General features: G+C 40.8%; 1 protein-coding gene and 1 pseudogene across 3 annotated transcripts in view; both read left to right on the forward strand.

The window, feature by feature from the left end:
* The window catches only part of LOC149212900 (uncharacterized), a 63520-nt gene that overhangs the window by 38470 nt on the left and 672 nt on the right, over window positions 1–24378 (forward strand). For 2 of the 3 annotated variants that reach the window (XM_089391922.1, XM_089391923.1), the window contains exon 2: window positions 21589–24260. In XM_089391922.1, the coding sequence (XP_089248048.1) occupies window positions 21867–23762 (1896 nt within the window). In that variant the 5' untranslated portion in view covers window positions 21589–21866 and the 3' untranslated portion in view covers window positions 23763–24260. The remainder of the gene's footprint in view (window positions 1–21588; window positions 24261–24378) is intronic. The other variant, XM_089391924.1, reaches the window with a different exon arrangement.
* On the forward strand, window positions 16570–17865 carry LOC149212902 (putative nucleoredoxin 1; annotated as a pseudogene).

Below are 24378 nucleotides of genomic sequence, written 5' to 3' on the forward strand. Positions count from 1 at the left end.
ATGATGATTAGTTCTCCGTGGCATCCACTAGACAGGATGATTCGCTCTCTTGTGGACAGGATGATTAGTTCTCCTATTGAGGTATCCTACCCATGTAGTCTGGGACTCATGGGAAGTACCTCTCATTTGATCAATGAGCAAGGAAATGAGGATAGGGACCATAGTAGTATTGATGGACGCATCGTTGTATCTACCGTACTCCCTATGCTAAGATGATCTTCATTGATCTGGGATCAATGATACTGGTCTGGGACCAGTGAGAGTGGTACCCACTATGACATTGACTTCGGGTCGGTAGAGGACTGGTCTGGGACCAGTGGTACACACTCTGAGACTGACTTCGGGTCAGTGGAGGATGGTATGACACATCCTCGATCAATTCTTCTTCTTCATAGTTCGAGCAGAGCAGAGCAAAGCTGAACAGAGCTGAGCAGAGCTGAGCAAAGCTGAGCAAAACAGAGCTAAGCAGAGTTGAACAGAGCTGAGCAGAGCTGAGTAGAGTTGAGCAGAGCTGAGCAGAACAGAGCTAAGCAGAGCTGAGTAGAGCTGAGCAGAGCTATAGAGCAGAGTAGTGCAGGGCACTGATGGCAGAGATAGTACAGTTGGACATATGGATTAGCGGATGGCGTTCTCCCTAGTTGAGAGGGAGTGTTAAAATTGGCAACTAGGGCCAAATTGCATGTGGGTCATCTTATTTATGGCAGTTGATATTTCTATTGGATCCCTCTCATCGAGAGGTGTAGGATTGATCTAAATATCATCCGATTCCATCAAGTATTCATGGAGTTATGAATTTATTTGTGTTATAAGACAAATTGTCAAGTCGGCCAACAACTTATGTAGGCTTAGAAGCCCAATAGTCATGTCTATTCATCATCTACGTTTTAGTAGAAGACTCGAAGTCATTTGACACACTCATGTGATCTCCTCCTCTCCACGTCTTTGGGTTTTTGGTGAAGGAGAGAGACTGAGAGTATACGCTGGCCTATGATGCCCTAGTTCTAAAAGGCAGCTATGGAAGAAGCTCTAGAAACTGTCATGGAGAAGACTAATACGTAGCAAGAAGAAGGCACATGCAATCAAGGAGAAAGATCTCATTACTGTCATGTCCAAGAAGAAACCTACGCTGGTATGGTAGAACAAGACGTAGTTAAAGGGAGAGGATCCTAGCTGCAGTTGAGGGAGATCTTACCATACCCTAGCTGCAGTGAAGGAAAGATTCTAAACGCAGATTGTGTAAAAATTTCTCATTTCCCACCTCGGTTTTCAGTTTCACCTTATTTCTCCCATAATAGTTAAATGCCCTTTCCCATATCCATACATTCAACAACTGAAAAAATAAATTTTGCTGAAAACACAAATTCTGGAAATATAACAGAATGCTGGAAAATGCAGAAATAAATATCAGCACATACAAACAGCCATTTAACACATTTAAACACAGTGATTTTTGGTCAAAGTGACCCTGGAAAAACCCCCTAGAACTCTTGGGGAAAACCAGTTCGAAAGCTCTTTCTTATTTCTGGAAAATGCTTTTTACAGTGAAAGAAAATATTCAGCAAAAATCAGCAAGTAAACTTTTACAACTTATCTCGTTTTCCGTGCCTCATAGCCAACTGGAAAAACTAGCAAACAACAAAACTGAACATCAATAAATGATGTATTGCCTCCTCGATTTTTGTGCCAAATTTCAGCCTTAAATGCTGTTGTACGGCCTGCCTAGAAAAGCGTGCAGGCTGCCATAAATGCGCTGTACGGTTTCCTCGATTTCTGTGCAGAAAAAACACATCAGTACAGCTGTACGGATTTGCCTTGAAATGTGTGCCAAGGTACAACCACTTGTACGGATTTCTGCTCCTCGATTTCTATGCACTTGCTGTACGGATTTCTAGAAAATCGTGCCTAATGTCTGCCTTTCACTGTGTGCTAACTCAGTTGTACGGACTTGCTGAAATATTGCATTGGAATGTGTGCCAAGTTGCTGCCTCCTTCTCCTCCCTGTCCAGAAATCTCCCTTGCTCTCTTGCTCTCTTTCTCTTAATCTGCTCATGAAAGAATGAATGACTTTTACCTCATTTTCCTCCTTTAATCTAACCCTAAGTGACTTTTTGAGAATCCCTAAATCCAATGGCTGAAATAGATTGAGATCTAGGGCTGAGATTAAATGCTTATTTAAATCTCACTTTCTATTTTTTAATTCACCCCACTTTAATAAAGACCCGCTTAGTTATTTATTTCCAAGGTCACTTTTCCTTTCTAATTTTACATTGATTTTATTAAAGTCACTTTAAAATTAGACTTTAGTAACTTTATCACTTAAAGTCACTTTTAAATTAGATTTGACTTTATAAAAATTATAAAGTCACGTTAGGAGAAAAATTAAATTCTTTTGGACACTTTTCCCTAGCCCAAAGATCAAAGCCTTAGGGAACCACTTGTCCTCCGATACCAAATTTCAACACTCCCTCTTACCGAGGAAGGTGTTCCTCACCACGCCCATCTTGTCTCTAAAGTAGACATGCTTGCTCCGTGTTAAGGCTTTGGTAAGAATATCTGCAACCTGCTCATCAGTGGGAATATACTCAAGCTTCACAACTCCCTTCTGAACATAGTCTCTGATGAAATGATATTTGATCCCGATATGCTTTGACCTGTCATGAAATACTGGATTCTCCGTGAGTTTAATGCAACTCTGATTATCACAGTAAATCACTGAAGGTCTCAATGGATGACCAAATAAGCCAAACAACATCTTGCGAAGCCAGATGCAATCGCAACTAGCTAGACTAGCTGCCATATACTCTGCTTCCACTGAACTCAATGCTACTGACTGCTGCTTCCGGCTGAACCATGACACTACTGCCGAACCCAACCCAAAACAGCACCTTGAAGTGCTCTTCCTATCAGAAGCACAACTTGTCCAATCAGAATCAGTATAACCTACCAATCTCACTCCATCCCCCTGCCTGTAGTTCAGACCATAATCCACTGTCCCCTGCAAGTACTGCAAAATGTGTTTTGCAGCCACCCAATGAACCTTCCTAGGCTCACACATAAACTGACTCATCGTGTTGACTGCAAAACAAGTATCTGGTCTAGTGTTGACCAAATACATCAAGGAACCAATCAGCTGCCTGTACAATGTGGGATCCACCAACTCGGAATCCGAAGCATGAAGATTCTTCCAGTTGGTGATCATCGGTGTCAACATGGGTCTACAATCCTTCATGTGGAATCTGCCAAGGATGTCCACAATATGCTTCCCCTGCCCTAGGAAGAAATGCCCCTTCTCCTGCCACACCTCCAAACCCAAAAAGTAATGCATCAAGCCGATGTCCTTCATCTCAAACTCCGCCGCAAGATATCTCTTGCAGTGCTCTACGAGTCTCTCTGCACCTGTGATGATCAAGTCATCCACATACAACACCAGAATGAGAGGCTCCTCATCTATCACAATATAGTAAAGGTTCAGATCTGCCTCACTCTTTGTGAAACCCATCCCTTGCAAGTATGTATCTATCCTGGAGTACCAAGCTCTGGGAGCTTGCTTCAGGCCATAAAGGGCCTTCAGTCTGCACACATGGGACTCCTTCCCATGCACCTCAAAGCCCTGTGGCTGCTCAATGTACACCTCCTCCTGTATGAAGCCATTGAGAAATGCAGTCTTCACATCCATCTGGTGGATCTTCCAACCCATCTCTGCTGCTATCGATATAATGGAGCGGATCGAAGTATATCGAGCCACGGGAGCGAAGGTCTCCTCATAATCAACTCCCTCTACCTGGGAGAACCCTCTAGCCACAAACCTCGCTTTGAATTTCTCAATGCTGCCATCTGCATCATGCTTTACCTTGTAAAGCCATCTGGAAGTAACCACGGATTTGCCCTCAGCCCTTGGCACCACCTCCCAAACATCATTCTTCATAATAGAAGAATACTCCTCCTGCATGGCATCTCTCCAGACCTGCTGGCTAGCTGTCTCCTCATAGCTAGAAGGCTCAGAGTCAAGGATGCTGGTAGCCATTGCCATATAGCTACAAAACCTCTCAGGTGGTCTACTCTCTCTGACCGGCCTCTTAGGCTCAGCGACAGATGTGGCATCTCTCAAGATGTCCTGAAGCCACTTGGGCTTCCTCTTCCCTGAGCATACTTCTCCCAATGGAGAATGAAACTCCTCCTCCTCATCATCAGGAGCTTGAACTCCTGACTGTCTGTCTACTGTCCTCCTGCCTGCATTTGAACCTGTAGAAGCTGAGGTACCGTGTGAACTGTCCATCAGTGGACTCCCTAGTGAACTGCTTTGTGGACTGCTCTGCATGCTTCCTGGAGCACCACCCCTCTGGCTCGGCGAGCCATTGCTCACTGACGGACTTGACATCCTCATAGATGTACCTTCGGATCCTCCTAATCCCTGCCCACTGGATCCCTGCGACTGACTCAACTGCTGCTGAGGGTCTGGCTGATCCAGATTCCAGATACTCTAACTCCCTTGACCTCCTAAAGGCCCTGTCCTCCTCGAACTTCACATCCCGCCTAACAACAACTTTCCTCTGTGCAGGAATGTAAATCCGAAAGGCCTTTGAGGTCTCACTGTAGCCCACAAAGATACCCTTCTCTGCGGTGGGCTCTAGTTTGGTCCTCTTCTCCTTGGGTATGTAGGAGTATGTAATGCACCCAAAGATACGAAGATGACCAATATCAGGCTTCTTCCCAGAAAAAGCCTCCTCCGGAGTCATGTGCCCCAAGGCACGATGCAGACTCCTATTCTGCAAAGAAACCGCTGTGTTGCAGGCCTCTGCCCACAAGAATAATGGCAACCCCTGATCATGTAACATGGCTTTGGCAGCCCCTCCGATGGATCTGTTCTTGCTCTCCGCAACCCCGTTCTACTGGGGGTTGTAAGGAACAGTGAACTCCCTCCTAATGCCTGCCTCCGCACAATAGTCAACAAACTCTCCAAGGGTGTACTCTCCCCCATTGTCCGACCTCAGGGACTTGATATTTCGACCTGTCTGTGTCTCCACAAGAGCTCTAAACTCCTGAAACCGCTTGAAGACCTCACTCTTGTTCTTCAAGAAATAAATCCAGGTCCTCCTGGAGTGATCATCAATGAATAAAACATAGTACTCATATCCACTCAAGGAAACATGAGACATCCGACCGCCCACATCGGAATGAATCAAATCAAGTATCCCAGTCGCTCTGCTGTCACTGCTGGGAAAAGGGGATTTGGCAAATTTGCCCATCGCACATCCTCTGCAAGTATCAAAGTGATCAGTACTGAAATCTGGCACACCTATAGTGATCTCCCGCAAGGTCCTCAAGGCTCCATGATACATATGCACGATCCTGCGGTGCCAAATCTCACACAGCGCAGAACTGCTAGCTCTGCTGTCGGTACTACTGCTCAATGCCAAAAGGGGTTGGAATGCAAACTTGTACACCTTTGCATGGTGTACACCTATCACTCTAGATGAATCAGCTGGAGTGCCCCTGGGATATACATCAACACCTGTCCTCCCCTGAACAGTACCTCATATCCTCTGTCCTCCAAAGCTGAGACGGATATGAGGTTCTTCCTCATCCCTGGCACATAAAGAACATCTGACACCTTTAAGGGAGGTTTGGACTCCCTCTGAAATGTCAGTGTCCCCACACCGACTGCTTTAACAACTCTGTCATCACCGAGTACTACCTCTATATCAGTGCCACTCTCTGAAAGCTCTGAGAAGTACTCACGGACTCCTGTCATGTGACGTGAAGCTCCACTGTCCACATACCAGATACTCAAAGATGCTCCCTCTGAACCTGTGTGGCAGGTGATCCTGCACTAGAGGACTTACACGCAGTGAACCCAAACTCCCGATCAAAATGATCGGCAAAGTTCTCAACCTCTGCTGAAGCTGCCAAGCTCTGGTCCTTGCCCTTCTTCTTCTTCTTCTCCGGACACACAACTGCATAATGTCCCATCTTTTGACAATTCCAACACTTCACCTTGGAATAGTCCTTCTGCGTGTTACCCTGTTTACCTTTACCTTTGCCTTTGCCCCCACCATTGCTTGTGGAACCCTGCTTCTTCCCTTTGCCTTTCTTACCTCCTGCCAACAGTGCTACATCCTCATCCTGCTCAACTGGCTTGGCTGCCCCAAGCTGACCTTTCCTGATCTCTGTCTGAATGCAATCATCCCAAAACCTCTCCCATGTGGGAAGGGTCTCACGTGCACAAACCCCATCAACAAAGTTCATCCATGAACGGGAGAGGCCATTCATTGCAATCCGCACCAATTCAGTGGGTGGAATGACCTCTCCAACTGCTGCCAACTCATCTCTCACATTAGTAATCTTTGTGAGATATCCAGTTGCACTATCATTATCCATCTTAATGGTCTTCAACTTCTCCTTCAGGACCATTTTCCGGTTCTCATTGGTACTCTGGTAGAGATTGGACAATGCTGTCCACATCTCATGGGCATTGCTCTTTCCTCTCACATGAGGAATGCAATGGTCTTTGATTCCATCTAGAATCAGTCTCTTACCCTTGTTGTTCTTTTTATTATATTCAGCCAACTGAGTAGCATCAGTAGGTACAACAACAGGGTTCTGTGCGGTATGCACCATGATGTCCCAAACTTCTGCCTCCTCAAAGATACTCTGCATTCTCTCCGTCCAAACGCTGTAATTTGTATGCCCATCCAACCTATCCTCCACCCTCAATCCCAATGACATCCTGCTGTCCTAAAACTGAAAAATAACACTGCTGTAGTAAAGATAAAACTGCTGTTTGTGAAAATCAGCTTGCTGGAATTTTCTGAGTGAAAAATCAACAAGCTGTATTTTTCTTCCTTGCTGTCCCAAACTGCACTTCAGCACTCAAGCTCTGATACCATGTAAAAATTTCTCATTTCCCACCCCGGTTTTCAGTTTCACCTTATTTCTTCCATAATAGTTAAATGCCCTTTCCCATATCCATACATTCAACAACTGAAAAAATAAATTTTGCTGAAAACACAAATTCTGGAAATATAACAGAATGCTGGAAAATGCAGAAATAAATATCAGCACATACAAACAACCATTTAACACATTTAAACACAGTGATTTTTGGTCAAGGTGACCCTGGAAAAACCCCCTACAACTCTTGGGGAAAACCAGTTCGAAAGCTCCTCCTTATTTCTGGAAAATGCTTTTTACGGTGAAAGAAAATATTCAACAAAAATCAGCAAACAAACTTTTACAACTTATCTCGTTTTCTGTGCCTCACAGCCAACTGGAAAAACTAGCAAACAACAAAACTGAACATCAATAAACGCTGTACGACCTCCTCGATTTTTGTGCCAAATTTCAGCCTTAAATGCTGCTGTACGACCTGCCTAGAAAAGCGTGCAGGCTGACATAAATGCGCTGTACAATTTCCTCGATTTCTGTGTAGAAAAAACACAGCAGTACGGTTGTATGGATTTTCCTTGAAATGCGTGCCAAGGTACAGCCAGTTGCTGTATGGATTTCTGCTCCTCGATTTCTGTGCACTTGCTATACGGATTTCTAGAAAATCGTGCCCAATGTCTGCCTTTCACTGTGTTCTAACTCAGCTGTACGGACTTGCTGAAATATTTCCTTGGAATGTGTGCCAAGCTGCTGCCTCCTTCTCCTCCATGTCCAGAAATCTCCCTTGCTCTCTTGCTCTCCTCTCAATCTGCTCATGAAAGAATGAATGACCTTTTCCTCCTTTAATCTAACCCTAAGTGACTTTTGGGGAATATCTAAATCCAATGGCTGAAATAGATTGAGATCTATGGCTGAGATTAAATGCTCATTTAAATCTCACTTTCTATTTTTTAATTCACCCCACTTTAATAAAGACCCACTTAGTCATTTATTTCCAAAGTCACTTTTCCTTTCTAATTTTACATTGACTTTATTAAAGTCACTTTAAAATTAGACTTTAGTAACTTTATCACTTAAACTCACTTTTAAATTAGATTTGACTATATAAAAATTATAAAGTCACTTTAGGAGAAAAATTAAATTCTTTTGGACACTTTTCCCTAGGCCAAAGATCAAAGCCTTAGGGAACCATTTGTCCTCCGGTACCAAATTTCAACAGATTGAAGGAAAACTAGCCACAATAGATCCGTTGTCCTAGAAGGCTCCCATGAGCAGTCCTAAAAGAGAGTAAGACGCAGTCATCTAAAGGTCACACATTTGCAGTAAAGAGGAGACTTTGCCGCAATTAAGGAGAGCCCTAGCAACCGAGGTCTGGCCACAGTGAACAGGGGTTTTATGCAGTAAAAGAGTCACGTATACACAGTAAAGGAAGAGGCCTTATCCGTTGTTATGAAGAGGCCTTATCCACATCAATTGGAGGACTGATCAACAACCCTATACGCAATAATGAGGAGGCCCTGATACGTTGGTGAAAAGGAGACTAGATTTGCTGTTCAAGCCGCAGTCCAACCGTAAGTTCTAACCACAGTTGAAGTAAGGATTCCGTTGAGCCCTAGCCGCAGTAGAAGGAATCATAATGCAGCATGAAACTGGTATATGTCAAGGGATTGTTTGAGCATCCATTGTGTAATTGTGTGAGAGTGGTTTCTTCTTGTTAGAAGGACGAGTTAAAAGGAGCAGTGGAACTAACCTGTTAGGGTATCATTGGAAGAATGGGTATAACATTTATGCTGCTACAGGAAAACTGTGTGTTAGGCCGCAGACCATAACACCACAGTCAAGCATTGCAAAATACATGAAGCTGTCGTGTATATATTGTTGAGTTCTCAAGCTATTAGATGGCTATATGATACTGCTGTAATGTGAGATGGATAAAGCTATTATCATGGGTTAGTATGACTATGTTGAGGGTAAGTCAGATAACTACGATGCAGCATGGTGATGGTTACAACACTGGGTGCAAATCTATGATAAAGAGCAGCCTAATGACTGAAGTAGTTCAGTGACAGGAGCAACAACATAAAGTGTATAGCATAGTCATGATAAGTGCAGCATGGTGCAGTACATAGAGGTGCAACAAGTGAACAAGATGCAACACTATGATAGGTGAAGGAGTCACGTTGAAGAATCAGTTGAAGCAACATGTCTTCAACTGATCTCATAAAGATATAGAAAGTCAAAGTGTTGACTTCTGTTGTAAATGTACTATCTCTCTCTCTTTCTCTGTTGAACTATTGAAGAACATAAAAGAAGAATTGATCAAGGATTTCCCCACATTGGGGTTTGTCCCTAGCTAGCGCCACATCTTGTGTCCTCTTTTCTTGGCTTGTCTTTTGCGATTTATGTTTATGTTTTATCTGCAATTTACTTTAATGCTGATGTGATTGCTAATCTGGAAAAGATATTGTGCTAACTGGGAAAATTGAATTAAATTGCTCTAGCATAGAACATACCTAAAATTAACACTTCTTCAAGATGATTTTAAGACTCTTGCTGGAATGTATTTCTTTGATCTAGGGTTGTGGATTTGATGAAGATCTAGATCTCTTGCTTGCTTTGATCCCTCCTTGAAGTTTGACTCTTGAGTGTCAACTTGCTTTGACTACCCCTTCTTGTCTTCAACACTTAAGCTCCGATACCATGTTGAGAAATCTAGGGCATTTAAAGTTAACAATTTCTTTGCTTGATAATTGCTTGTGATGCACTTTTACTTATCTTATAGTCTTTTCTTTGTTGGCTTATTAATGTGTTCTTTCATCAAGACAATTACCAATATGCATAATAAAAGAAAAGTGACACAATACGTAGGCTTCTCCAGCCAGGGTCAAAACCTCTCACCTCTTGAGAGGAAAACTCGATCAAAATTCTTCTTCTAGATCTTCAATTGATAAGTACCAATACCATGACACAGATGCTTGACTCTAGTATCCTTCCAAGAACCTTGTCACTAACCTTGATGCTCTGCTTCTTCCTTCCCTCGCTTTTCTTCTTGATCTTGAACTGCTCTCCTCTGCTCCTTCTAGAGAAACTCGGTCTCTATCCTTTTTCACTGCTCCTTCACAACTTCCCTAGAGAATCTTTGTCTCTAGGTCTTCTCTAGAGAAACTCGGTCTCTACTTTGATCACCTAGAAGAGTCTTCCTTTGCTGCCCCAAAAGATACATTTATTCGCTATTCCAGAAGAAACCCTACTTCGCAGATCCCAGAAGAATCCTTCTTTGTATGCCTAGAAGAATCCTATCTATTGCCCTAGAAGAATGCCTCCTTCACTGATCTAGATGATCCCTTCTTCGCTGCCCCAGAAGAATGACTTTCGCAACACTAGAAGAAACCCTTTCACTGCCCTTACTTCGCACTTCTCTTCTGAACCATTTTTTCGCACTTCTCTTATACCGAATTAAGATCAAATTCCTTGCTTAGAATGGAGGCCGAGTTCTTCTATTTATACATCTCTTCGAATGATCTTTAGGTCGACTTGACAGCTGGAGTAAGGCCGACTTGTTCTAGAGAGTTCCTTCATTGTTTGTAGGCCGACTTGAGGAGGTTAGGTGACAAGTTCTTGGAGGATACTTTACATAGACAAGATGACCCTTTAGAAAGTGTAACATGACTTCACATGACAATGACTACCATTTTATGACTACATGACAAATAAATCCTAAAGACTCTCAATGGGAGTCTTGACTTAAAAACAAAAACCCTTGCTTATGAAACCCATGCAGCAAGTCAATAATTTAATTTTTCTAATTTACATCTCATTACATAAAATCATATTTACATGTCATTATAAAGACCGAACCTAGTTACACTTTTCAACAACTCCCACATAATTTACTTGTATATCGTAATAGGATGTCTTTCTTTGATGCTGTTGACACCTAATCATTAGGACTGGGTGAATAACTGAAATTGATGTAAATAAATAATAGAGAATATGAATAGTCATCGGGAGATGAAATGAACAGTCTCTCCCTCATGTATATAATAAACACCAACCTAAATGAAATCAACGAAATGTTTTTGAGGAGTTACTGCCTGGTCTGACATGGTATTAGAGCCAGCTCCCAAAATTAGTTTTTTGTGTAACTCCTAGTGTCAGTTTCCTGCCTATATTCTGTTTGGTTGCTTGAAGCCTGCTCCAGGCAGTGTCATATATGTTTTTTTGATATTATGTGCGTTTTTAAAGTCTGTGCCCTCTGTCAAGAGACTTGGTGTGAACGCTTCTCACCTGCGTTCGGGCCACTGTCATACCACCATTGGTATCCTATACTCCACTGCAAACGCTGTATGCTCTGCTCTAATCGCTCCAGTCCACAGTGTTGCGTTGTTTGGTTTTGTTATATTATACTGCGTTGTTTGGCTTTATTACATTACGCTCCCGCATACCATAACTTTGAACGTTGCCTGCCCACTGTGGTATACCCATCACAGGTCTCACTGCGTACCTCTTTGACCCCCCTCCCAACTGTGCTCCCACAACGTAATGGGCCAGCGTATGGCAGGAGTTACTGCGTAGACACACAAGGTCTCTGAAGACTCCTCGTCAACAGCGCAGGAATGGAAGGCGTGGTGGAAGCTCATTTACTAATATTTATAACAGACTCTACAAAAGAATAACAAAGAGGTAGGGAGATTATTTACGGAGATGTCAAAATGTGGGATTATTCTCCATGCGTTAATACATAAGCGAATACAAATCTTTGTATTGTCTATTATATCATACATTGGAGTTATATATTGCGGCATTATATGTGGAATGTTGGCGCATATATATTGACAGTGTTATTATTGCTTCCCATTTATGTGCGGCATTATTCTGAAAACGTTATTAAAGCCATTTATGTGCAGCGTTATTCTGAAAACGCTATTGAACCCATTCATGTGTAGCGTTATTATTGAACCCATTCTTGTAAAAATCGATTAATGTGTTGATACTTTGCAAACCAATCAAAAATCAAGCCATCAGGGCTTGGCACAATCAGGCTTAAATTGCCTGGTCTTCTAGACTTCCTTCTGCATCACGTTCTATATCTCCCACAACTGAAGAGAAACTTGCTGTCCTTGGTCCACATCCGCCAGCGAGGTCACTCCATTCATATGTTTGATGGCAAGCTTGAGGTGAGAAAAGCATCTGACCACTCACTTGTCATGAGGGGAATAGAAGAAGAAAGGATTCTCAAGCTGCAAGTTACCTCTGCTCGTGCACAACATTTCTCATACAACTCTCATTATGAAGAAGGTACACTTCCATCAAGTCTATTATAGCATGCTAGATTTGGAAATTTGAACTATGACAGCCTTCGCTTGTTGAAGAAAAATGGTGTTGCTGGTTTGCCTACAATTCCTAGGAAATTTTAGCAATGTGATGCTTGCATTCTAGGAAAGCATAGCAAACAGTGTTTTCATGATTCACATTCAAGAGCACATAGAAAACTTGAACTCATTCATTCAGATTGATGTGGTCCAATGCCTGTTCCTTCTGCAAATGGAAATAAATATATGATGACATTTATTGATGACTACACCAAAATGTGTTGGGTTTATTTATTGAAGAACAAATCTGATGCTTTTCAAACATTCAAGAACTTTCATAAATGGATTGAAAATGATGCACAATCTCATATTGGGTCTATTCGCATTGATAATGGAAAAGAATACACATCAAAAGAATTCGAAAACTATCTCCGCCAACATGGGATCAAACATCAAACAACTGTGCCTTATAATCCCCAACAGAATGGTGTAGCTGAAAGAATGAATAGGACAATCTTAAATATGGTACGCTCCATGCTCTTCTTTAAAAATGTAAAAATAATGTTTTGGGCTGATGCTGTTCTATGTGTTGCATATATAAAGAATAGATGTCCATCTAATGCTATTAAAAACAAGACTCCATATGAAATGTGGTATGGGCACGTTCCTTCGGTAAAGCATCTCAGGGTCTTTGGTTCCACCTGTTATGCCTTGATACCAAAGGTACATAGAAACAAACTTGGTGCGAGAAGTCGTAAATGTATCTTCCTGGGGTATTCAAACACCTCCAAAGCATACCTTCTCTATGATGAAGTCAATAAAAAGTTTATTGTATCTAGAGATGTAATTTTTCTTGAATCATCCAAAACTAACAATGTTGTTGAGCGACAACTTGATCGCTTGGATAGATTCGCAAATGCAAAATCATTTCAAGAATTTGATAATCAGATTCTACATCTTGAAGGGGGGATTCCTATACTAGATCAACATGTGGAATCTTCTTCTGAAGAACCCTCTCCCGCGCATGAAACTCTAACAACGGATGATGCTTTAAGTGATGTGATTGATAGAATTGGGAGACTCAATCTTGATTCAGTCCCAACTCAATCAACAGAGTAGCCTAGACCATCTGAGAAAGGTCCTCCAAAGTGGCTGATAAAGACACTTGAAAGTGTTCATCCTGATGAGGTTGGAAAGACAGGAACTAGAAATTCAAACCGGCGAAATGGAGGTGATGTAGATGACTTTAATTCACCTTATGGATGTTTCTTATGATTGTGAATTGAATTTGTCTACAGATTTTGAACCAACTTCCTTCAAAGAAGCTGCTTCTCATGATGAATGGAAAGAAGCAATGCAAAAGGAGTATGATGCCCTCATAAAGAATAGCACTTGGAAGCTGGATGATCCTCCATTAGGAACCAAACCAATTGGCTGCAAGTGGGTCTACAAGAACAAGTATAAAGCTGATGGCTCACTTGATAAGCACAAAGCCAGGCTTGTGGCAAAAGGCTTTGCACAAAAGGAAGGGGTCGATTATGAGGAGACTTTTGCCCCCACAGCAAAATGGGCTACCATCCGGACACTCTTTGCCCTAGTAGCTTAGAACGGTTGGAAAGTCCATTAAATGGATGTAAAAACTGCTTTCTTGAATGGAGATCTAAAAGAGAATGTTTTTATGTCCCAGCTTGAAGGATTTGCTATGAAAGGACATGAACATAAAGTATGCAAACTTGTGAAATCCTTGTATGGCCTCAAACAAGCACCGTGAGCCTGATATGAAAAACTAACTGAGCATCTTCTGAAACTCAATTTCAAACATTATGATCTTGATGATGCAACTTTATTTGTCAAGAAAGTTGGCAAAACAATGGTATATCTTGTGGTATATGTAGATGATTTTTTGATGACAGGGAACAATGAAAGCTATATTGCATCCATAAAGAAGGAATTGGGGAAAAGTTTTGAAATCACTGATTTGGGCTATGTTCATTACTATCTTGGTATTGAAGTAACTCAACATCCGAAGTCCATATTTCTTTCTCAAAAGGACATTGGAGATCTGTTGAACAGGTTTGGCATGACAGAATGCAATCCTCTTACTACTCCAATGAACAAAACTTAAAGCTCACATCTATTGAAGGAAAAGAATTTGAGGATGCAACAAAGTATAGACAACTTGTAGGAAGTCTCAACTACCTAACTACTACTAGACCAGACATTTCGTTTGCTGTTGAAATCCTCTCCAGGTTTATGCAAAAGCCTTGTGAGGGACATTGGTCTGCTGCAAAAAGAGTTCTAAGGTACTTGAAGGGAACTCAAGACTTTGGAATCAAGTATACACAGGTGGACGACTTCAGCTTGATTGGATACTCTGATTTAGACTTCGATGGAGACAAAGAAACTGGGGTATCTACTTCAGGATATGCTATGAGTCTTGGATCAGGAGCTGTCTCCTGGAGATCACGCAAACGATCAGTTCCAACAGATTCCACAACAAAAGCAAAATACGTGGCAATAGCCGAGGCAACAAAAGAAATTGTGTGGCTCAGGAAAATTCTTGAAGATTTGCAGGTAAAACAAGTACAATCAACTCCACTCATGATTGACAATACCTCTGCAATAAAGTTGGCCAAGAACCCAAAGTTCCATGATCGAACGAAGCACATCAATACTAAATATCATCTAATTCGACATCATGTTGAGGCCAAAACAATCCATCTCCACCATTCTTCAACGAACGAGCAAATTGCAGACATCTTCACCAAAGTGCTTGGAAGAGAAAAGCTTGAAAGATTCAGAACGATGCTTGGACTCACGAACATCCCTTCAAATTAAGGGGGGGAATGTTGACACCTAATCATCAGGATTGGGTGAATAACTGAAATTGATGTAAATAAATAATAGAGAATATGAATAGTCACCGGGAGATGAAATGAACAGTCTCTCCCTCATGTATATAATAAACGCCAACCTAAATGAAATCAACGAATTGTTTTTGAGGAGTTACTGCCTGGTTTGACAGATGCCTTGGACATCTTTCACATTTTTTGATGCCTTAAGTGTCTTACTTGGACTATCATACATGGGGTACCCACTTTTGATGGTGATCCACTATCTGCAGTTGATCATGTGGCAAGATTTGCCGCATATGCCTCACAAGTTAAGTTGGTTCATCACGATGTCCTCATGATGTTGTTAATGAGATCCCTCCATGGTCATAATTCATAACAAGTAAATAAATAAAATAAATATAAATATTAAATGATCAAATATTAATTAGGTTAAATAGTCATTAAGTTAAGTGAAAAGGCATGTCTAAAAGACATGCCCATTCACGAAAGGACACCTGCTTAGGTATATAAATGCGGGTCCTCATTGTAACATTCATCACTTATAATAAATTATTATTTTAAATACCTCGTGTATTTTTACATTCAAGTCTCCAAGTTATCAGTTTTCTTGCTTCAGCCATAGTTTTTATGCTTTAGTGGTATCAGAGCCATGGCACACGATCATAGTTTTTATGCTTCAGTGGTATTAGAGCCATGGCACACGATATAATCATGTGAGTCCTTGAACGTTGTTCGTCGCACAATGTTCCATTACATTCACACCCTGAATGTGTTGAACAGTTTAGTGAATTTCAAGAAGCATTTCAGCTATTAGAAAAATCAATTGCGGAAGTTAAAGAATGTCGAAAGGAAATCAATAATAAGATGATGAAGAAGATCCACATGAAGATGAAAATGAACTCAACAACGATCGTGATGAGAAGGATAGTCAAAGTGGGTATATGAAAACTAGAGAAGAAGACCACTCAAAATCCGAATCCAATTGGGAATATGAAAAAAAAGAAGTAGCTTATCTTGTTTCTCATTCGAATCAGAATGAACTTACAGAGTCCCCCGAAATCGCATGGACCTCCAATGGAAAAACGTTGGCTGTCATACAACAACAACAAAATTCTGATTCTAAACTTGTCTCCAACATGCACCATTACACATCTCCACAACCCAAGATCCAATCTGCTGAGCAAAGGAATATCTCCTTCCAGGCGAGGAGAAAAAATTATCAAACCCAGAGCAGTCTTGACGCTAAATCGTCAGGAGGATCGTTGTTTGGCTCCGTTAAATACATACATCAAAATCCTAACAACATTTATGGAGGAGTTGAGAATGCTAGAAAAAACATATTCGAAAGGCTGGGAAAATTTCAGGAGCAGAATAATAATCATGATGGAGAAGTAGCAGATAAAAACAGAAAGGTGGTAAGATTTCAGGAGATGTATAATAATCATGATGGAGAAATTGCAGTGCAAGAACATGCAATACTGTATTCGGAAAGGAGAAACTTATTGTGTTACCATATCATGGCTGAGGAGGAGAAAGCAGTGACCCACAAAAGTCTGAGATCATTGCTTTGCACTGACGAACGTGATTTCTTGATCAGAAACAATGGAGATAAGGTGAAAGTTGAAGAACTAGAAGAGAAATATAAATATGTGGGTCTTTACTTTTGTGCCGCTTGGTGCGATAATCCACCATCGGATTGGTTCTCCACCTCCATTTTGTGCGAAATCTATAAAAAGTTATTGGAGAAGGGGGAGTTTGAGATCGTCTTCATTTCTTCAGATCATGATGAGAAGTCATTCAAGAAATTCTACCAAACGATGCCATGGCCTGCCGTGCCATACTCAGACGAAAATACAAGAGATAAGCTTGTTCGGGCCCTTCGTCCTTATTTTGAGCAGTCCCTTGCTGTTTTGGACAAAGAAGGCAGAGTTATAACCACTGGAGGTGCGGGGATCATTAAAAAATTTGGCATAGAGGGATATCCATTTATTGCAGAGAGGATTGCGGAGCTGAATGCTGCACAGAGTGTAGAGACTCTTCTAGTCTCTGATGAACGAGATTATGTCCTTGGCCCTGAAGGAAGAAGATAGGTTTCGGTAGCGGAACTTGTGGTGAAGATGGTTGCTCTGCATTTTGTTCGCTCCGACTGTGCATTGAATGAACCATGGCGAGATTACAATGACCACCTTGTGGAGACGTATAATGAGCTTCAGGAGAAAGGGGAGCCCTTTGAGATTGTGTGGGTCTCGACAGACTTAGACGAGAATCGATTTCGAAGATTTTATGCGTGCATGCCATGGTCGGTTATACCATTTGGAGACAAAAGGATAAATAAATTGTATGCCTACTTCGGAATTGTGGGTACCGCGGGTTTGATTATTTTAGGTCCGGACGGGAAAACACTTGAGATGAGTCCAATGGACGTTATACGACAATATGGTGGCCGAGCTTACCCATTTAATAAAGAGCGAGTGGATGCGCTTGAGGCCGAAAAGAAAGCCAAAAGAGAAGCAGAGACTCTGGGGTCGATCTTGGTTGCGCCAAAATCCCTGTCCCGTGCCCTCTCTGCTTCAACCGTTGACGCTGCACCTGTGCCTGTAACGTTTGCAGCGAAGGCGACGTTTGTAGGGCTGCTGTGCAGCTCCGCTTCAACTGTCGACGCTGCGCTTGTCCCTGTAATGTTTGCAGGGCCACCGTGGAGCAACCGGCCACCACGTCTGCAACGTAGCAGAGGCCACGGTATTAACACGTGGAAGAATGAGGAGTCACGGTCAAGGTCAACTGTCATGACCGTTGACGCAATCGTTCGGTAGAGTGGAGTTAAATTAATTTAATCGAATACTATATACTATGTAATTATAGTTATATATAATATATAATTATATAACAAATATATATGTAAATTATAATTTAATTAATTAATTAAATTTATATATTATATATATATATAGTGTTATATTTATAACTAATATATTATAATTATAATTTAATTAATTAAATTATTATTTAAAAAAAACTGATTTAAAAAAAAAAGAACTTATTTAAAAGAAAAAGAAAAAAGGAGACAATCTTGGACTCAAAATAGAGTTACTAACGAGCCACCCGTGACAGAGACCTTCCGCCTTCCATATGTCGAGACCACAACAACAAAGACAATTGCCAACAATATAGCTTTGAGGACAAAGCTTCTGAAGGAAGGGGCTATGTTATGAATATAATTCATAACAAGTAAATAAATAAAATAAATATAAATATTAAATGATCAAATATTAATTAGGTTAAATAGTCATTAAGTTAAGCGAAAAGGCATGTCTAAAAGACATGCCCATTCATGAAAAGACACCTGCTTAGGTATATAAATGCGGGTCCTCATTGTAACATTCATCACTTATACATTTTATATATATTAATAAATTATTATTTTAAATACCTCGTGTATTTTTACATTCAAGTCTCCAAGTTATCAGTTTTATTGCTTTAGCCATAGTTTTTATGCTTCATCGCACTTCTCTTATACCGAATTAAGATTGAATTCCTTGCTTAGAATGGAGGCCGAGTTCTTTTATTTATACATCTCTTCGAATGATCTTTAGGTCAACTTGACAATTGGAGTAAGGCCGACTTGTTCTAGAGAGTTTCTTCATTGTTTGTAGGCTGACTTGTGGAGGTTAGGTGACAAGTTCTTGGAGGATACTTTACATAGACAAGATGACCCTTTAGAAAGTGTAACATGACTTCACATGACAATGACTACCATTTTATGACTAGATGACAAATAAATCCTAAAGCCTCTCAATGGGAGTCTTAACTCAAAAACAAAAACCCTTGCTCATGAAACCCATGAAGCAAGTCAATAATTTTATTTTTCTAATTTACATCTCATTACATAAAATCATATTTACATGTCATTATGAAGGCCGAACCTAGTTACACTTTTCAACAACTCCCACATAATTTACTCGTATATCGTAATAGGATGTCTTTCTTTGATGCCTTGGACATCTTTCACATTTTTTGACGCCTTAAGTGTCTTACTTGGACTATCATACGTGGGGTACCCACTTTTGATGGTGATCCACTATCTGCAGTTGATCATGTGGCAAGATTTGCCGCATATGCCTCACAAGTTAAGTTGGTTCATCACGATGTCCTCATGATGTTGTTCATGAGATCCCTCCATGGTCATAATTCATGGTTACATAATTGCAAACCTCAGAGCATCTCATCTATTGAGGAATTCTTTGATAGCTTCCTTGAGAATTTCCAAGTTTGCCAAGTAATTGACTTTCAAGAGGAAGCCTTCAATAAGCATGAGGAGAATTATGAAGAAGGGGATTCCCTTTACCGAAATGGCCTCGCTAATCCCTCGGGTGTTGACATAATTGAGTACTTACATATCGAAGAGGGGAAATGGGAAGTTCATGAGCATCATTTTGACAATGACCTTATATATGCCACCAATGATGACGATATCAATAAGATCCTTGTCTTTCCTCACAATCTTGGGGTTATAGTTGAGTCTTATGTGGACCCTTTCCTCAACCCTCCATGCGCTATCACTAATAAGGAGTAATTCTCTCTCTTTCCTAAGTGTGATCATTATGAGCAACCTGCTTGTTGTATCTCTCCATGTCATCAGTGTCCCTTTCCTTCTGATCATGCTCTTGTGGTGGCCACAAAGCCTGATATAAATGATAGGGACCATAGCGAAGATGATATGCTTGAGGTTGCCATTCATCGAAGATTTATAAGTTGATTGTTGATATCTCTATCTTTTGGTTAAAGAAGAGGATCATATGGAGTAGGTTGCATCCCGTCATTCCCATTTCATCCATGATTCCCCGTGTGTGGTCATTTCATTTCCCACTTCCTGCCCTTGCGACCTTCCATATGGCCATTCCTGACTTTACCTTTGGATCTAGTGCAATGGTAAGCAAAGGAGCGGGTGTTCTGATATTGACTGGATGATATGTTGGTTGCATTGGGTCTATGATTACACTTAGTACTTGTGTAATATCATTAGAGCTAATATCATATGATATTATCATGCTAAATAAGATGCATAAGATTCGAATTGCATTTAACAATAAATTTTATTTCCTGTCGATTTTTATGGCCTAATATAAGCATGGGTGATCATGAGATGCTGCAAAAACATGCTACCCTGTGTTCTTGAATCTTTGATGTGTAGGTAACAGGCCCGCGGTCCCAAGAGATTGTTGGAGTTCTCATGACCTCCCTGTTCGAGTACATTCGTGCACTCTTTTGCGAGATCTTGTCCTAGTTGGAGCTAGGTGTTACCCACCACCTATGGGTGATATCCATAGGAGAAGTATTTTCTCCTAGATGGTCCTCAGCCAGCAGCCAACAGCCCCTTGCAGCCACCAGATAGCTTGATGTAACACCATTTCTGCTACCTTCAAACATATGCTCTCGACAGATGGGCAAAGGGACATATGAATAACTCAGGTAGCGGAGATCAACTGGCACAACATTGGATACATTGGTGGCTGTCGGGGCTGTTGACTGTAGGCTAAAGACAAATCTAGGAGAAAAATTCCTCCAATGGGGTCACCCACTGGTGGTGGGTAACAAGACCCATAGATGCCAATTTAGAAGGAAAACCAAGTATATATTAACTCTCATAGATGATTACATGGTGGTCGAGTTTCATCTGAGTTTTAGAGTTTCGGGTATGGGTATGGCCCGAAACGCCGAGTTCCTAGAAGTTTCATGCAACATAGACTAATATACAGTCTCCAGGATCTGTGAAGAGTGTTTCCTGGAGAGATTCTTCTCCTCATCTCTAGATGATAATATGGGAAGTTCTGTGAGAATACCGAAGGGAGGCTTGTGTTATGAAATATGGATCACTTTTTAAAATAGCGTAGACTAACCTGTTGTTCTGAGCACAAGTCTTCTTTGTTTTGATTTTATTTGAGCATTCAAATTTTTTTCAGTGCTACAGTGAAACCTATTGTTGTGAACACGAGTCTTCTTGTTTTATCTTTTCGAGTATTCAAAAGCATTTTGGTGGTTAATTGAAAACTAGACTTGTGACTCGTGAGCACAACTCTTCTTGTTTTAATCTATCTGAGCATTTAATTTTTTTTGATGCTAATCTTCTCATGACACTTCAGCTGGGGTCATATTTGTGTGGGTGATAAATGTTTTCAGAGTTTGTTTATAAGCTTTTGAACAATGCCAAAATGTCATGATTAATATTTGCACTTGAGTATGGCATATTATAGATATCTATTCGAGGAAAAGCACAATTCTTTTTAGTGTGAAGATGCATGTTTAGAATTTACAGTAGATCCTTAATGTTTACTTGCCAGTTCATGATAATGCTTCTTGGTATTTCCTTTGTTTAGTTATGTATCATTCTAGTATCTTTAATGCTTTTGAACTCCGGAAAAAAGTGAAAGATACATTTTTTCAAATGAAGTATTTTCCCATGTTTATACCGAATTATAAAATAGTGGTTTAACTTTTACATATATTGTCTTCATTTATTTTGAGGTCCATTTATGCAGGTATCTCTACGGACAGAAGATCACTTGAGTCAGTAGGCAGCAAATTAAGCAGTTCCCCTCAAAGTGGGACTAGACAGTTGCCACATAAAGGACTGAAAGAGTTCGCAAAGAAGTTTGTTGACAAAGAAGCATTCACAATCAAGCTACAAGATTGGCTATCAGTAAAAACAGATGAGTCTGTTGATGGAAAACTTCTTTTTAACTCTCCTTTTCAGGTTGAAGAACTTCGTAAGTTTGATTATGCTTTAGAAGGGGTTGTTTTCCAACAACTACTTCGAATGCCTTGTGCATCCTATGTATCATCTTCAGATGGCTGTGAAGCAGATGCATATCTTGCAGTTGAAGACTTTCTTCATACCAGTGCAGAGAGTTTATGGAGGACTTTTTGGCATAAGGATGGACCAATGCCATTTTTTATAAGTTGCCCATATGGTGTTAAATCCAAGTTCCATACTGCAGAAAAGGCAATTGCAAGGGGAAAAGTAGGAGAGTTATGTGGAGCAGCTTTGGTAAAAAAGAATGGTAGAAATATGCATGGTAAGTGGGATCATGTTGCTGAGCTTGCATTATTTAAGGATTCTATAGGACATCTTTCTGAAGAAAGGGAACCTGTTTTTTCAGTAGCTGCTATTGCTGAAGCTTTATTTTATGGATTTCATATGTTGTTGTCGAGAAGCTTAAGTAAGTCAAATGTGCAAATGAACAACAACTGTGTGTATGTTCTGGTACTAGATTCGGAGTATGGGGGAGTAGTAAAGCTTAGTGGAGACTTGATGAAATTGGATATAAATATGAGCAGGGTTTATGATTGTGCAGTGAATTGGATTCAACATGCAGAAGTCAAAGTCTCACATGTGGATCGAATTTGGAACAAGCTGGGAAATGCTAACTGGGGAGATTTGGGGACATTGCAACTTCTTCTGGCCACATTTTACTCTATAGTTCAATATAAAGGCCCTCCTAAATTTTCTATTGCTGAGCTAGCTGCTAATCACAGTGTTCGACTTCAAAAAAGGAGGATTGAATGCCGCCTCACTGAAGTGTATGAAAATGGCAGTGACTCATTTCATTACCATCAAGGTAGCCGAACTCATGGGGAGATTGTTGAAATTGAGGATGAATTAGAGCCTGTTATTAGTAAAGAAATGGAGCGAATGAAGCTTGAGGTAGGTTCTGTGATATGGTTGGAAGATTCACAATGTCAAAGGGGTTTTCAGATACATGAGGTTTTCAGAGATGGACAGCATTTCTTGTACAGTGCAACTTCTTTGGAAGAGGCAGGTACACTTTTGGCTGTTTATGTGGGTGCTCATCCCTCCCAACTTCAGCCTTCATGGGAGGATATGAGTATGTGGTACCAGGTACAAAGGCAAACTAAGGTTTTAAATGTCATGAAACAAAGGGGCATATCTAGCAAGTATCTGCCACAGCTTGTTGATTATGGAAGGGTCGTGCACCCTGGTCCTTGCTACAAACAGAGTCCTGGTGGCCGCTGTAACCATCCATGGTGTGGAACACCAGTATTAGTAACTTCTCCTGTTGGAGAGCCCCTTTCTACCATTATTACAAGAGACGGTGTCTTTACTTCAGAGGAAGCTCTACAGTGCTGTCATGATATCTTGTCTGCTTTGCAAAGTGCAGCATCTGCTTCTATCCAGCATGGGGATATCTGTCCTGAACATGTAATGCGTGTTTCAGATTCACAGAGGCATACATATTACGTCCTTGTTGATTGGGGTCATGCTGTACTGGAAGATAGGGATAGTCCTTCTATTAATCTTCAGTTTTCTTCAACTTATGCATTGCAAGAAGGAAAACTCTGTCCAGCATCTGATGCAGAGAGCCTTGTTTACCTCCTCTATCATTTATGTGGTGGAACTCATCAGCAACTAGAATCAATAGAAGCTGCCTTGCGTTGGAGAGAGAGATCTTGGGCAAAACGGCGCATACAACAGCAGCTTGGAGAAGTCTCTGCTCTTTTGAAAGCTTTTGCCGACTATGTTGACAGCCTATGCAGTACTCCATATCCCGTAGATCATGAAATTTGGTTAAAAAGGTTAAGCAGAGCACTGCCTGGCAATGGTCATGGAAAGATGATTGACTATAGTGCTGCTTCAGTGAGGAGTGATGATGTGGCGGAATCATCAGGGACCTCTGCAGCATCTTTGGCCTGAAGCAATACATAATTTTAATTTATTATTGATTAGCTGTAACTGTGTTGGATCCTACAGCTTGACTTTAAAGTCAAGTTTGTGGCATATATCATACATTTGGAAATATATGCTCCATGTATCTGAACTGGTTTTGTTCTTGTAGGAATTGCATGTTTTCAGGCCATTTTCCCATTTTTTATTTAAAACAGTTTGATACCAAGTCTTGATCAGGAGGCAGGCTATCACCCCTGAAAGAAATTTGGAGTTATTGTGAACATTTATCTGTGCTAGTGGTGGACTAAGAAAGCAATAGGGAGGTGTAGAACTGTTGGCTGCATCTTGCTCATTGTTGGTGATTTTGGTATAGATGCAATTGATGATTTAATTTCGCTCCAGATTATAGATTTCTTATACGTGTTTGTACCGGGTTCCTCAAAACACTAGGTGCATTGTAGTGTCTCAGATCTCTTCCCTCCAACCATATTCTTGCTGTATGGGAAAAGTGGCATATATAATAAGGTCCGTCTTCTCCTAGTGCTTATTTTGCCATCTTTGTGTCATTGGTAAGGTATCTTCCATTGTTGCTTGAAATTGGTGGCGTATGCAATGGAAATATTGCAACTTGCAAATGTAGGCT

Source organism: Pinus tabuliformis, chromosome 1_1, assembly GCF_031772625.1.
Source record: "Pinus tabuliformis cultivar Carrire ecotype Pingquan chromosome 1_1, CPIR1, whole genome shotgun sequence".
Taxonomy (NCBI): domain Eukaryota; kingdom Viridiplantae; phylum Streptophyta; class Pinopsida; order Pinales; family Pinaceae; genus Pinus; species Pinus tabuliformis.